Here is a 16,133-nt window from a genome sequence, read left to right on the forward strand (position 1 = left end):
TGAGTACACTTACAGTGTTGTGCAACCATCACACCATGCATTTCCAGAACTATTTTGTCATCCCAAGCTGAAAATCTGTCCCCATTAAACACTTAACTCCCTATCCCTCCCTCCCTACAGCCCTGTGAAAACAGTCTCTGAATTCGACTAATCTAGGGACCTCAATAAAGGGAATCATATAGTGTCCTTAACTGTCTGGCTTATTTTACTTAGCATATTGTTTCCAGACTCATCCATGTTGTAGCATGTGTCAGAATTTCATTCCTTTTTAAGGTTGGATAATATTCCATTGTATTATTTATACTACATTTTGTTTACTCATTCATCCATCAATGGACTAGCTACTGCAGTTGACATAGAGTTGTGAGTTTTCAGGTAGCATAAATAAGTTTTTAGTTCATAATTGGATCAAAAGTATAAATGTTATCATTTAAAAAATATTGATCCTATAAGTGAGCACCTCAATATGCTCATAAATAACCAGTGGTCTGTAGCTTACACAAATGAAAGCTTTCTCTTGCTTTGTTATTAAGTGTAGCATTAGACATAATGTAAGACATTAAGCCTTAAAGTAACTCTAAAATACCTCAATGCCAATGACTTTCTTCTTTTCTCTGTTACAGATCCAGACTTTACTTACCTAGGAGGTATTTTAAATCCCATCCCAGGTTTAGTATATTACCTCTTTTTCCTCATGGCATCTAGGATCAGTCTTATTTTCCTTTGAACCTCATTCATCTGTTCTTTCTAGATTGCCAGTTTGAGCTGTCAGGAGCTGATGGAATAATACGTTCTAGTCAGGTAGAACAAGAGGAAAAAACAAAACCCGGCCAAGCAGTTGATTGCATCTGGACGATTAAAGCTACTCCAAAAGCTAAGGTAGTGTTAAGTATGCAGTCACTTCTGAGAAGAACATAATAAGATGTGATTTGTATAATGTATTATTTTGGTTCATGCAGATACTTATTATTTAAACTGACGTTACAACTTTTTAAAAATTTTATTTCAGTCATGTTATTGAACACCTAGCATCTCAGCATTGTTGTAGTTAAATAAACTACAACATAAACTTCAGGAATATCACACATACATTAATATTCTTGTTTTAAGATTCTTAAAATCTGTGTGTTCCTAATTGGAGAGTATAGGTATTGATCAGTGTGATCATAGATTCATAAACACCTTTATGAGGAGGTAAAATAGGCCATAAGATGTTAAAGTACCTTGTCAAAGGTCTCAGAGTTGGTTATAACAGTGTCAAAACCAAAACCAAAACACAAATGTATCATCTGAGTTCTGTGTTCTTACCATGCTGTCCTCTGCTAATCATGTAGAGTTTTTATTGGAAAGTACCACAGGGAAGGATGTTTTTAAATAACTCTTGACAGATTGAGACTGGTTGCTAACTACTTCTGCTTTTTGCTTTTAATTTGTACTTCTAGAAATAGTAACAGTTAAAATTATATTTATTGTTTATATATGTAAACAGAAAAGAAAGAGTGAGAGTAGGAGAATTTAAAGAATTACGAAAATCAAATTTAAAGTTGCTGGTAATAGGATGGATGAGATAACCTGAAAACCTACCTATTACAAAACACTTAGAAACATTGGATAAAAAACAGACATCCTTTTAAAACCATAGAAAAGCTCCAAAAAAGAAGATAATTCTTATGAACTAGAAATGAAAGAGCTATAAATCAGAGCAGTAAACTGAAAACTGAAATTGATGATACAAATGCCTCTTGCTGATTTCAGTAACCTGTGACTACTCAAGGGTAGATATGCCAGGAGCTTGGCATCACCCACACTGAGACAAATAAAAGGCCTAGGGTTCATGTGGACTTTGAGACGACTGCCACATGAAGCTGGAACCCTCAAAGGGAGATGATTGCCATGAAATGGTAGATTAGAAAAACTCTTCCACTAGCGCAAATTGGTAACAAAGAAGCTTATCCTGGGCTCAGTCTTAAGATGCGGGTGAGGCTGAGGTCTCCCCTAACCGTTTATACCTAGAAACCTATCTTTATTACAGTTTGGGATGTGAATTTACATTCCATGCTCAGCCCAAGGGACCACTTAGCCCCAAAATGAACAAAATGGTCCTGGGCTTATTAAACCTTTTGAGGCACTTGAAAAAGATAAATACAAAATAACCATATAGGCTACAGGATTGCCATAGCTAAAACACTGCTGAAGTAAGCTTACAGCCCAAAATTAGAAAACATAGGTGAACAACCCACCATCAGTGAGTTAACAGACATAACAGGAAGAAGCTTCTTAGATCCCCAAGAACTGAAGTGTCTTAAATATCCTACAAGTAGTAATCAAAAGAATGAGAAAGAAAGTACCAAGTATGCTTTAAAAATAACCAAATAGAACTTGCTCAAGTAAAAAGTATAGTATTGAAAGACAGATTTGAGAAAATTACCCAGAAAGTAGCTTGAGGATGGGAGACAGTGGCATTTTATTAAGAAACTTGGAAGAAATGACAATAGAATAATGTTTTCAAAGTGCTAAGGAAAAAAAATTAACTGGCAATCTAAAATTTGAAAATTCCATGTCCAACTAATCTGTCATTCAAGAATGAGGGCAAGGGTTCAAGATGACGGAGTAGAAGGACGTGCTCTCACTCCTTGTGAGAGCACCAGAATCACAACTAACTGCTGAACAGTCATCGACAGGAAGACACTGGAACTCACCAAAAAAGATGCCCCACATCCAAAGACAAAGGAGAAGCTGCACTGAGACAGTAGGAGGAGCGCAATCACAATAAAATCAAATCCCATAACTGCTGGGTGGGGGACTCAGAAACTGGAGAACACTTATACCACAGAAGTCCACCCACTGGTGTGAAGGTTCTGAGCCCCATGTCAGGCTTCCCAACCTGGGGGTCCGGCAATGGGAGGAGGAATTCCTAGAGAATCAGACTTTGAAGGCTAGCAGGATTTGATTGCAGGACTTCGACAGGACTGGGGGAAACAGAGACTCCACTCTTGGAGGGCACACACAAAGTAGTGTGCACGTCAGAACCCAGGGGAAGGAGCAGTGACCCCATAGGACACTGAACCACACCTACCTGCTAGTGTTGGAGGGTCTCCTGCAGAGGTGGGGGGTAGCTGTGTCTCACCATGAGGACAGGGACACTGGCAGCAGAAGTTCTGGGAAGTATTCCATGGCGTAAGCCCTCCCAGAGTCCACCATTAGCCCCACCAAAGAGCCTGGGTAGGCTCCAGTGTTGGGTCACCTCAGGCCAAACAACCAACAGGGAAAGAACCCAAACCCAACCATCAGCAGACAAGTGGATTAAAGTTTTACTGAGCTCTGCCCACCAGAGCAACAGCCAGCTCTACCCACCACCAGTCCCTCCCATCAGGAAACTTGCACAAGCCTCTTAGATAGTCTCATCTACCAGAGGGCAGATAGCAGAAGCAAGAACTACAATCCTGCAGTCTGTGGAACAAAAACCACATTCACAGAAAGATAGACAAGATGAAAAGGCAGAGGGCTATGTACCAGATGAAGGAACAAAGTAAAACCCCAGAAAAACAACTAAATGAAGTGGAGATAGGCAACCTTCCAGAAAAAGAATTCAGAATAATGATAGTGAAGATGATCCAGGACCTCGGAAAAACAGTGGAGGCAAAGATCGAGAAGATGCAAGAAATGTTTAACAAAGACCTAGAAGAATTAAAGAACAAACCAACAGAGATGAACAATACAATAACTGAAATGAAAACTACACTAGAAGGAATCAATAGCAGAATAACTGAGGCAGAAGAACGGATAAGTGACCTGGAAGACAGAATGGTGGAATTCACTGCTGCGGAACAGAATAGAGAAAAAAGAATGAAAAAAAATGAAGACAGCCTAAGAGACCTTTGGGACAACATTAAATGCAACAACATTCGCATCATAGGGGTCCCAGAAGGAGAAGAGAGAGAGGAAGGACCCGATAAAGTATTTGAAGAGATTATAGTTGAAAACTTCCCTAACATGGGAAAGGAAATAGCCACCCAAGTCCACGAAACGCAGAGAGTCCCAGGCAGGATAAACCCAAGGAAAAACACACTGAAATAAATAGTAATCAAATTGGCAAAAATTAAAGACAAAGAAAAATTATTGAAAGCAGCAAGGGAAAAACGACAAATAACATACAAGGGAACTCCCATAAGGTTAACAACTGATTTCTCAGCAGAAGCTCTACAAGCCAGAAGGGAGTAGCATGACATATTTAAAGCAATGAAAGGGAAGAACCTACAACCAAGATTACCCAGCAAGGATCTCATTCAGATTCGATGGAGAAATCAGAAGCTTTACAGACAAGCAAAAGCTAAGAGAATTCAGCACCACCAAACCAGCTCTACAACAAATGCTAAAGGAACTTCTCTAAGTGGGAAATACAGGAGAAGAAAAGGACCTACAAAAACAAACCCATAACAAGAAAATGGTCATAGGAACATACATATCGATAATTACCTTAAACGTGAATGGATTAAATGATCCAATGAAAAGACACAGACTCGCTGAATGGATACAAAAATAAGACCCATATATATGCTGTCTACAAGAGACCCACTTCAGACCTAGGGACACATACAGACTGAAAGTGAGGGGATGGAAAAAGATATTCCATGCAAATGGAAATCAAAAGAAAGCTGGAGTAGCAATACTCATATCAGATAAAATAGACTTTAAAATAAAGGATATTACAAGAGACAAGGAAGGACACTACATAATGATCAAGGGATCAATCCAAGAAGAAGATATAACAATTATAAATATATATGCACCCAACATAGGAGCACCACAATGCATAAGGCAACTGCTAACAGCTATAAAAGAGGAAATCGACAGTAACACAATAATAGTGAAGGACTTTAACACCTCACTTACACCAATGGACAGATCATCCAAACAGAAAATTAATAAGGAAACAGAAGCTTTAAATGACACAATAGACCAGATAGATTTAATTGATATTTATAGAACATTCCATCCAAAAACAGCAGATTACACTTTCTTCTCAAGTGCCATGGAACATTCTACAGGAAAGATCACATCTTGCGTCATAAATCAAGCCTCAGTAAATGTAAGAAAATTGAAATCATATCAAGCATCTTTTCTGACCACAACACTATGAGATTAGAAATGAATTACAGGGAAAAAAACTTAAAAAACACAAGCACATGGAGGCTAAACAGTACATTACTACATAACCAAGAGATCACTGAAGAAATCAAAGAGGAAATCAAAAAATACCTAGAGACAAATGACAATGAAAACATGACGATCCAAAACCTACGGGATGCAGCAAAAGCAGTTCTAAGAGGGAGGTTTATAGCAATACAAGCCTACCTCAAGAAACAAATATCTCAAAAAATCTAACCTTACACCTAAGGGAACTAGAGAAAGAAAAAGAAACAAAACCCAAAGTTAGTAGAAGGAAAGAAATCTTAAAGATCAGAGCAGAAATAAATAGAAAAAAAGAAAACAAAACTAAAAGATTGATAAAACTAAAAGCTGGTTCTTTGACAAGATAAACAAAATTGATAAACCATTAGCCAGACTCATCAAGAAAAAGAGGGAGAGAACTCAAATCAATAAAATTAGAAATGAAAAAGGAGAAGTTACAACAGACACCATCAAAATACAAAGCATCCTAAGAGACTACTGCAAGCAACTCTATGCCAATAAAATGGACAACCTGGAAGAAATGAACAAATCCTTAGAAAGGTATAACCTTCCAAGACAGAACCAGGAAGAAATAGAAAATGTGAACAGACCAATCACAAGTAATGAAATTAAAACTGTGATTAAAAATCTCCCAACAAACAAAAGTCCAGGAACAGATGGCTTCACAGGTGAATTCTATCAAACATTTAGAGAAGAGCTAATACCCATCCTCAAACTCTTCCAAAAAATTGCAGAGGAAGGAACACTCCCAAACTCATTCTATGAGGCCACCATCACCCTGATACCAAAACCAGACAAAGATGTCACAAAGAAAGAAAATTACAGGGCAATATCTCTGATGAACATAGATGCAAAAATCCTCAACAAAATACTAGCAAACAGAATCCAACAACACATTAAAAGGATCATACACAATGATCAAGTGGGATTTATCCCAGGGATGCAAGGATTTTCAATATACACAAATCAAATCAGTGTGATACACCATATTAACAAATTGAAGAATAAGAACCATATGATCATCTCAATAGATGCAGAAAAAGCTTTTGACAAAATTCAACACCAATTTATGACAAAAACTCTCTAGAAAGTGGGCATAGAGGGAACCTACCTCAACATAATAAAGGCCATATATGACAAACCTATAGCAAACATCATTCTCAATGGTGAAAAACTGAAAGCGTTTCCTCTAAGATCAGGAACAAGACAAGAATGTCCACTCTCGCCACTATTATTCAACATAGTTTTGGAAGTCTTAGCTGTGGCAATCAGAGAAAAAAAACAAATAAAAGGAATACAAATTGGAGAAGAAGTAAAGCTGTCACTGTTTGCAGATGACGTGATACTATACATAGAGAATCCTAAAGATGCCACCAGAAAACTACTAGAGCTAATCAATGAATCTGGTAAAGTTGCAAGGTACAAAATTAATGCACAGAAATCTCTTGCATTCCTATACACTAATGATGAAAAATCTGAAAGAGAAATTAAGGAAACACTCCCATTTACCATTGCAACAAAAAGAGTAAAGTACCTAGGAATAAACCTACCTAGGGAGACAAAAGAGCTGTATGCAGAAAACTATAAGACACTGATGAAAGAAATTAAAGATGATACAAACAGATGGAGCAATGTACCATGTTCTTGGCTTGGAAGAATCACTATTGTGAAAATGACTGTACTACCCAAAACAATCTGCAGATTCAGTGCAATCCCTATCAAATTACCAATGGCATTTTTTACAGAACTAGAACAAAAAATCTTAAAATTTGTATGGAGACACAAAAGACCCCGAATAGCCAAAGCAGTCTTGAGGGAAAAAAATGGAGCTGGAGGAATCAGATTCCCTGACTTCAGACTATACTAGAAAGCTACAGTAATCAAGACAATATGGTACTGGCACAAAAACAGAAATATAGATCAATGGAACAGGATAGAAAGCCCAGAGATAAACCCATGTACCTGTGGTCATCTAATCTATGACAAAGGACGCAAGGATATACAATGGAGAAAAGACAGTCTCTTCAATAAGTGGTGCTGGGAAAACTGGAAAGCTACATGTAAAAGAATGAAATTAGAACACTCCCTAACACCATACACAAAAATAAACTCAAATTGATCAGAGACCTAAATGTAAGACTGGACACTGTAAAACTCTTAGAAGAAAACATAGGAAGAACACTTTTGACATAAATCACAACAAGATCTTTTTTGACCCACCTCTTAGACTAATGGAAATAAAAACAAAAAATAAAGAAATGGGACCTTATGAAACTTAAAAGCTTTTGCACAGCAAAGGAAACTACAAACAAGACGAAAAGACAACCCTCAGAGTGGGAGAAAATATTTGCAAGTGAATCAACGGACAAATGATTAATCTCCAAAATATATAAACAGCTCATGCAGCTCAATATTACAAAAACAAACAAACCAATCAAAAAATGGACAGAAGGCCTAAATAGACATTTCTCCAAAGAAGACATACAGATGGCCAAGAAGCACATGAAAAGCTGCTCAACATCACTAATTATTAAAGAAATGCAAATCAAAACTACAATGAGGTATCACCTCACACCAGTTAGAATGGGCATCATCAGAAAATCTACAAACAACAAATGCTGGAGAGGGTGTGGAGAAAAGGGAACCCTCTTTCACTGTTGGTGGGAATGTGAACTGATACAGCCACTATGGAGAACAGTTTGGAGGTTCCTTAAAAAACTGAAAAGAGAAGTACCATACGACCCAGCAATCCCACTACTGGGCATATACCCTGAGAAAACCGTAATTCAAAAAGAGTCATGTACCAAAATGTTCATTGCAGCTCTATTTACAATAGCCAGGTCATGGAAGCAACAAAAATGCCCATCAACAGATGAATGGATAAAGAAGAGGTGGTACATATATACAATGGAATATTTCTCAGCCAGAAAAAGGAACGAAATTGTGTCATTTGTAGAGACGTGGATGGATCTAGAGACTGTCATACAGAGTGAAGTAAGGCAGAAAGAGAAAAACAAATATTGTATATTGACGCATATATGTGGGACCTAGAAAAATGGTACAGATGAACCGGTTTGCAGGACAGAAATTGAGACACAGATGTAGAGAACAAACGTATGGACACCAAGGGGGGAAAGTGGGGTGGAGGGGGGTGGTGTGATGAGTTGGGCGATTGGGATTGACATATATACACCAATATGTATAAAATGGCTGACTAAGAAGAACCTGCTGTATAAAAAAATAAAATTCAAAAACAATGAATAAAATAAAATTCAAAAATTCACAAAAAAACTAAACTAAAATGCTTCAACAATGGCAGTGTAACATTCAAAAGGTCATTTACATAAATCCAAATATGTATCACAAAATTATGTTAAAATTTGAGGAATTATGATTGCCTCACAGAAAAGCATTAATATAGCCATAAAACATAATTTATTCCAAAATAAATGTTTCAAATGGTAAAATTGAAATGAAAACTGGAAACAGTGTGTGAATAAAAAAAAAACAGTGAGTGCAAAATTAAGGTATTTTGGGGCAAAAATAATAATTGGACCAAGTGCTATATTTAAAATCCAAGTATATCCTGTTTTAGGTTGACTAAAGGAAATTTTGAAAATACACAAACAGGAATGAAATAGATACTAAAAGAGCTGATACAGCTATTAAAATTGAAATGAAGATGGTCACGAATTCATAAGGAAGATATATTTTAAATTTTATGTATTAACATAGCCTCAAAATGTTCAAAACATGAATTGACAGTTTTCTGAGGAAAACTGACAAATCCACAATTACAGCGTGTAATTTTTTTTGCCTCTCAGTAATTAAGCATGCAAAAAAAAAAACATGTCAAGGCTTAGAAGATTTAAACAACACAGTTTGCCTAATGGAACATGATATCTTGACTTGCAACATCCAGAGAATTTTCATTCTCTACAAGCATGCCTGAAACATTTATGGAAACTGATCCATACACTGGATGGAAAAGGAAGTCTGCCATACATACCAGTGCTTGGTATCATGCAGAGCATCCTCTGACAAAAATGCAATTAAATTAGGAACCAGCAACCAAACAATAACTTTAAAACCCCATATGGTGCTAGGAAAGTTGGACAGCTGCTTGTAAATCAGTGAAGTTAGAACACACCCTCACACCATACATACACACAAAAAAACTCAAAATGGCTTAAAGACTTAAACGTAAGACATGACACCATGAAACTGCTAGAAGAGATCATAGGCAAAACGTTGTCTGGCATAAATCATATCAATGTGTTCTTAGGTCAGTCTCCCAAGGCAATAGAAATAAAAACAAATGGGACCTAATCAAGCTTACGAGCTTTTGCACAGCAAAGGAAACCATAAACAAAACGAAAAGACAACCTACAGAATGGGAGAAAATATGTGCAAACGAAGCAACTGACAAGGGCTTAATTTCCAAAATATACAAACAGCTCATACAACTCAACAAAAAAACAAACAACCCAATTGAAAAATGGGCAGAACACCTAAATAGACATTTCTCCAAAGAAAAAATACAGATGGCCAATAGGCATATGAAAAGATGCTCAACATTGCTAATTATTGGAGAAATGCCAATCAAAACTACAATGAGGTACCACTTCACACTGGTCAGAATGGCCAACAAAAAGTCTACAAATAACAAATGCTGAATAGGGTGTGGAGGAAATGGAACCCTCCTACACTGTTGGTGGGAATGTAAGTTGGTGCAGCCACTATGGAGAACAGTATGGAGATTCCTCAAAAAACTAAGAATTACCATATGATCCAGCAGCCCCACTCCTGGGCATATATCGAGGCAAAGCTGTAGTCCAAAAAGATACATGCACTCCTATGTTCATAGCAGCACTACTTACAATAGCCAAGACATGGAAATAACCTAAATGTCAATCGACAGATGAATGGTTAAAGAATATGTGGTACATATATACAATGGACTACTACTCAGCCATAAAAAAGAACAGGATAATGCCATTTGCAGCAACATGAATGGAACTAGAGATTATCATACTAAGGGAAGTAAGTCAGAAAAAGACAAGTGCCATATGATATCACTTTTATGTGGAATCTAAAATATGACACAATAAACCTATCTATGAAACAGAAACAGACTCACAGACATAGAGAAAGACTTGTGGTTGCCAAGGGGGAGGTAGGGTGGGGGAGGGATGGATTGGGAGTTTGGAATTAGCAGATGCAAACTATTACATATAGAATGGATAAACAACAAGATCCTACTCTATAGCACAGGGAACTATATTCAATGTCCTGAGATAAACCATAATGGAAAAGAATATATTTTTCTTTATTTAATATTATAGGTTTTTTTAGATTTTCAATCTCTTTTTGAGTTTAAAGTTATTTTTCCAGAATATTGGTCATGCTTTCTGGTTCCACATTTATTGGTATAATACTTTACACGGTATTCTTTTACAATTTTTAAAACCTCAATTCTATTTGCCATTTTAAATTTGTGCCTTTGCTCTTTTTTTTTTCTTTATCAGTTTGCCAAAGGTTTGTTTTCGAGAACTGTTTTTTAAAAAAATCAACTCTGTTGTTTCTTTGCTTCCCATTTTCTCAGTTTGTGCTTTTATTTCTTCTGCTTTCTTCGGATTTACCTTGTGATTCTTTTTGCAGCTTCTTGTGTTGAATTCTTTGGTAATTAATTTTCAAATGTTCTTCTTTCTCGTAACAGTTATTTAGGGCTATCAGTATGCTACTAAGTATTTCCTTAGATGTTTCATGAGTTTTGATATGTAGTGTCTTCATTGTTGTTGATATCTAAATATTTTACAATTTAAAACCGTTTTAAACATTTTATTTAAAAAAAATTTTTTAACATCTTTATTGGAGTATAATTGCTTTACAATGGTGTGTTAGTTTCTACTGTATAACAAAGTGAATCAGCTATACATATACATATATCCCCATATCTCCTCCCTCTTGCATCTCCCTCCCACCCTCCTTATCCCACCCCTCTAGGTGGACACAAAGCACCGAGGTGATCTCCCTGTGCTATGCGGCTGCTTCCCGCTAGCTAGCTATTTTACATTCGGTAGTGTATATATGTCCATGCCACTCTCTCACTTCGTCCCAGCTTACCCTCCCCCATCCCGTGTCCTCACGTCCATTCTCTACTTCTGTGTCTTTATTCCTGTACTGCCCCTAGGTTCTTCAGAACCACTGGAAAAGAATATTTTTAAATGTGTGTGTGTGTATGTGTATACACACACACATATAACTGAATCACTTTGTTCTACAGCAGAAATTAACATTATAAATCAACTAAACTTCAACTTTAAAAAACCCATATGTTTAGAAATTTAATAATATACTGCCTTGTAATTGATAGGTCACAGAAAAAAATCAGGATGGAAATTTGTACACATTTATAAAAAACTTAGCAATAGTGAAAATACAACATATCAAAACTTGTGGGATACTCCTAAAAGTACTTCAGGGAATTTATGATCATAAATGCTTCTTTTAGGAGAAGAAGAAGATTTAAACTTAATGAGCTAAAATTCAACTCAAGAAGCTAAAAGAATGACCAAAAAATCCAAAGAACGGGTAATAATAAAAGAGCAGAAATAAGTGAAATTAAAAATTCACAAAAAGAGTCAACAAAAGCAAAAACTGGCCCTTTGTTTAAAAAAAATAATAACAATAGACATACCTCTGGCAAGGTTGACCTAGAAAAAAGACATAAATTATGTTAGAAGTGGAAAAGGTCATAAATCAACTACAGCTGAGATTAGAAACCATTATAAGACAAACTATGAAGAAGACCTGCTGAACAAAAGAAAAAAAAATGAGCATTTCCTCAATAAATAAATTACAAAGGGAAAAAGAAAACCAGCAGGGGAACCTACAGATTAAAAAATGTAAGTCAAATGAGTGAGTTTGGACTCAGACTACAAATGGGTGGGAACATTAAGAGACAATTAGAAGTGTGAACACTGGTATTTTATATTAGGAAATGATTCATTTGTTTGGTGTGATAATAGGTTATTTTTTAAAGTCGTCTTTAACAATACATATGGACTATTTACATGTGAAATGATATCTCTGGAATTTGTCTCAAAATAATACATGAGAGGCAGAAGTGGGGAGAGGTATAGATAAAGCTAAAGTTAGGGGATGGGAAATGGGTTTATGATACTCTTTTGTCTGCTTATGCATGTTTGAAATTTTCCATAATCAAAGTGCTTCAGACTGTTCTTTGTTAATACATTTGTAAACAGTCTTAAGTGGACAATTTCCTGAAATATATAATGTATGTGTATATATATACATATATACAGTTTATCAAAATTAAATCAAAGAAATAGAAAACCTAAATAAACTCTTACCAAATTGATGAAATTGATTTTGTACTTGAAGTATGTTAACAGAAAAACTGGCCAAATTAGATTTTACCAAATACTCAAGGAACATGTTGTAGAAACTGTTTTAGAAAACTGAAGAAGAAAGAACTTTACCCAGCCTATTTTATCAAAACTAAATAAATAGCATGAGAGAATTTTAAGGCAGAGAATTATTTATAAAATGAAGGAGGGAAAAAATAAGACCCCAAAGACTAAACAGTAACAAACTAAAACTAACAAATTTTTTTTAGAAATCATAACCAAAGATGGGCTTATCTTAGAAATTTTTGGACAGTTTCATATGAGAAAATCAAATGATGTAGTTTACCACATATGTAATTCCAACATAGGGTGTATCTTCAGCATGTTGAAGAATATCTACTAAAATCCTTAAAGCAAACATCATAATTGATGGTGAAACGTTAAAATCATTTTCTTTAAACTTATGTCTATTGCTAGTATTTTATTGGTGGTGGTCAATGCAACAAGATGAGAGAAAGAAAACATGTTCATGAATTATAAAAATAAATTGGTTTTCTGTACTACAGCCAAAAGCAGTTTGAAAGTAAAACTTTAAAAAAAAACTTTGAAAAGAACAAATCATAAGGTACCAGGAAGTAAATTTTTAAATTATATTGAAATACACAGAAGAAGGCCTACAGAAATGGGGGAAGAGAGAGACATGCACCATTTTCATGGATGGGAAGATGGAAATGTTTATTGTTCCCTAATTAATCTATCAATTTAAAATTCCAATCCAGATCCCAGCACGGCTTTCTGGGGAACTTGGCAAGCTAATTCTAAAATTCACATAGAAGAGGAAAGGGTCCAGAAGAACCATGACAATTTTGAATAAAAACAAAGTGGAGTACTTACCCTTCGAGATAAAGTTGGGGTAGTTGGACAGAATGCATTTATCACTGGGGTATGCAAACTGATAAAACTGAGTAAAGTTTCTAAAAGTAGGACTACACATGTATGGAAGCTTGGTATATAATGTATAGCATGCCAGATCAAAAGGAGACACTTGATAATTGATGTTACAACAGTTGACTCTTGATGTGAGATCCCTGTCTTGCACTGACATAAAATTCATTCCTAAATGTTAAAACTAAAACTTTTAGAAGAAAATACAGGAGTATAGTTCTAAATATAACCTTTGGTTAGGAAGCATTTTATTAAAAACAAAGAAGACACAAAGTACAAACCATAAAGATAAAATTTATCAATTATACTACATTAAAATAAATGACTTCCAGAACCAGCTAAGATAGAGTAAGCCCACTGCAGCTTATTGCTCTTAACTTATTATAACAGATCTCTGGATAGAGTACAAAAAGCAACTGCATAAGGATTCTGAAAAGTAACCATTAGAAGGTGGGTTTGGGAAGGAAGTCAAAACTTGAATAATGACCCCGAAAGGGTAAGAATCACACGTTTTTTTCTTTCTCCTTTGTCTTTTGGGCTGGTTTGTGGAACTGAAAGGTACAGAAGAAGAAAGTGCTCTAGCCAGAAGACTGAGAAAGGGGCCCTTACAAACTGAAGGTGGAGGAGCATCCCTGGTTTGTTTTTTCCCCTTTACTAGCTCTGCCCAAGGTCAGCACCAGTCACAGCAGCTACAGCAGCAACTGAAACCCGATCTCCTTAACCAGTGGAACTTGAAAAAGGATATGGTGATGTCTGGAGAGTTATGGAGGGAATCCCCATTGGTTTTTTTTCTCTTTGTTCTTAGTCACTCAGAACTCATAACAGGTTAGGAGACTAAAAACTGTGAGGAAAACTTATCTTTCTGGCCACCAGAGGAACTGAGAAGAGGAAACTGTATTACCCAGAGAATGAGAATTCTTGGAGAACAGGGAGCTAGAGACAGGCGCTAATTCTGGCTTACTCCTGAGCTGCATATGCATGGAACAGGCCCACAGAAACATGGCAAAGGTGTTGAGGACCAAATTACATTATAAACACTGTCCAAGTGCCTGAGTAGGGCATGCCCTGGGCAAGTCTACATAGCACAGCAAAGGCCTTGAAAACGGAACCAACACCCACAAAAAGAGGCAGCACATGCAATCTGAACGTTTCTGGGTAGGTTGCCTGATAAAACAAGCAACAGAACTCAACATTTTCCACAGATTTTTAAGAGGACCCAGAGTTTCAGTGTTACATCCAAAATGTGCAGGATATAATTTAAAAATTACTCGCAATATAAAGAACCAGGGAAATGTGGTTAATTCTGAAAGGAGAAAGCAGCAGATCCCAACCCTAACAGGACTCAGATGAATTGTAGATTTTAAAGCAACAATATAACCATGTTCCATGAGGTAAAGGTAAACATTCCTGAAATGAGTGAAAAGATAGATCTTAGCAGAGAAATAGAAACTATAAAAAAGAACCAAGTGAAAATTTTAGAATGGAAAAAATATATCTTAAACTTCTAAAAAGTATTCACTGTATGGGCCAATAGGAGAGTGGAGATTATAGAGGAAAGTCAGTAAACTTGAAGGTGACTCAGTAGAAACTACCTAATCTGAAGTACTGAGAAAAAAAGATTGAAAACAAATTGTACTAAAGCCTCAGGGACCTGTGGAACAGTTTCAAAAGGCCTAAAATTTATGTCACTTAAGTACCAGAAAGAGAAAAGATTGTTGTAGAAAAAATATTTGAAGAAATAACTGCAAAAAAATTGGTGAAAGACAAATTTACAGATTCAAGAAGCATAGCAGACACCAAACAGGATAAAAACATAAAACAAAGCCTACTCATATCAAATCAAGCTACTTGAAACCTAAGATTGAAAGCTTTGAGATGTGACACAGAAAAATGATGCATTTTGTATAAAGGAACGACAATTTGAATGACTGGATTTCTCTTCAGAAATCATCAAAGCCAAGCATCAAAACCTTTAAGTGCTGAAAAAAGGAACTGTGAACTTAAGAATTTTATATCCAGCAAAAATATCCTTTCAGGAATGAGGGCAAAGTAAGTACATACCCTAATGAAGACAAACTTAAAGAATTCATTGCCTGCAGACTTGCTATAAAAGAAATGCTAAAGGAAGTTCTTTAGATAAAAGAGAAATGGCACTAGAAAGAATCTTGGAATTTCATGAAACGGTACAGAAATGGTAAATATCTGGATGAATATAAACCATTTTACCAATGTCAGGAACAAAAGAGAGGACTTCACTATAGATCCTCGAATAAAACAATGGACCTTTCTGTGCCCCCAAATCAGGTGACTCAAACGAAATGGACAGGTTCCTTAAAAACCACAAGCTGCCCAAACACATCTAAGAAGAAATATGTAACCTGAATGGCCATATATTTATGAAATAAATTGAATTCATAGTTAAAAACCTTACAAAGAAAGCTCCTAAATGGATACACTGACAAATTATAAACATTTAAAGGGGAAATAATGCCAGTTCTTTGCAATCTCTTCCAGGAAGTATAAGGGGAGGAACGCTTCTAAACTCAAGACAAGCATCACCCTGATACCACTGAAGACATTATAAGGAAACTACTGATCAGTATTCCCCCTGTGAGGTTTTGC

The 16,133-nt window shown here is 36.0% G+C and overlaps 1 protein-coding gene across 3 annotated transcripts in view; it reads left to right on the plus strand.

The window, feature by feature from the left end:
• NETO2 (neuropilin and tolloid like 2) overlaps nt 1-16,133 on the plus strand; it is a 68,247-nt gene that overhangs the window by 19,818 nt on the left and 32,296 nt on the right. For 2 of the 3 annotated variants that reach the window (XM_061172635.1, XM_061172636.1), the window contains exon 5: nt 752-879. In XM_061172635.1, coding sequence (XP_061028618.1) covers nt 752-879 — 128 coding nt within the window. Of the gene's footprint in view, nt 1-623; nt 669-751; nt 880-16,133 lie in introns of all 3 variants that reach the window. The other variant, XM_061172637.1, reaches the window with a different exon arrangement.

Source organism: Eubalaena glacialis, chromosome 18, assembly GCF_028564815.1.
Source record: "Eubalaena glacialis isolate mEubGla1 chromosome 18, mEubGla1.1.hap2.+ XY, whole genome shotgun sequence".
Taxonomy (NCBI): Eukaryota; Metazoa; Chordata; class Mammalia; order Artiodactyla; family Balaenidae; genus Eubalaena; species Eubalaena glacialis.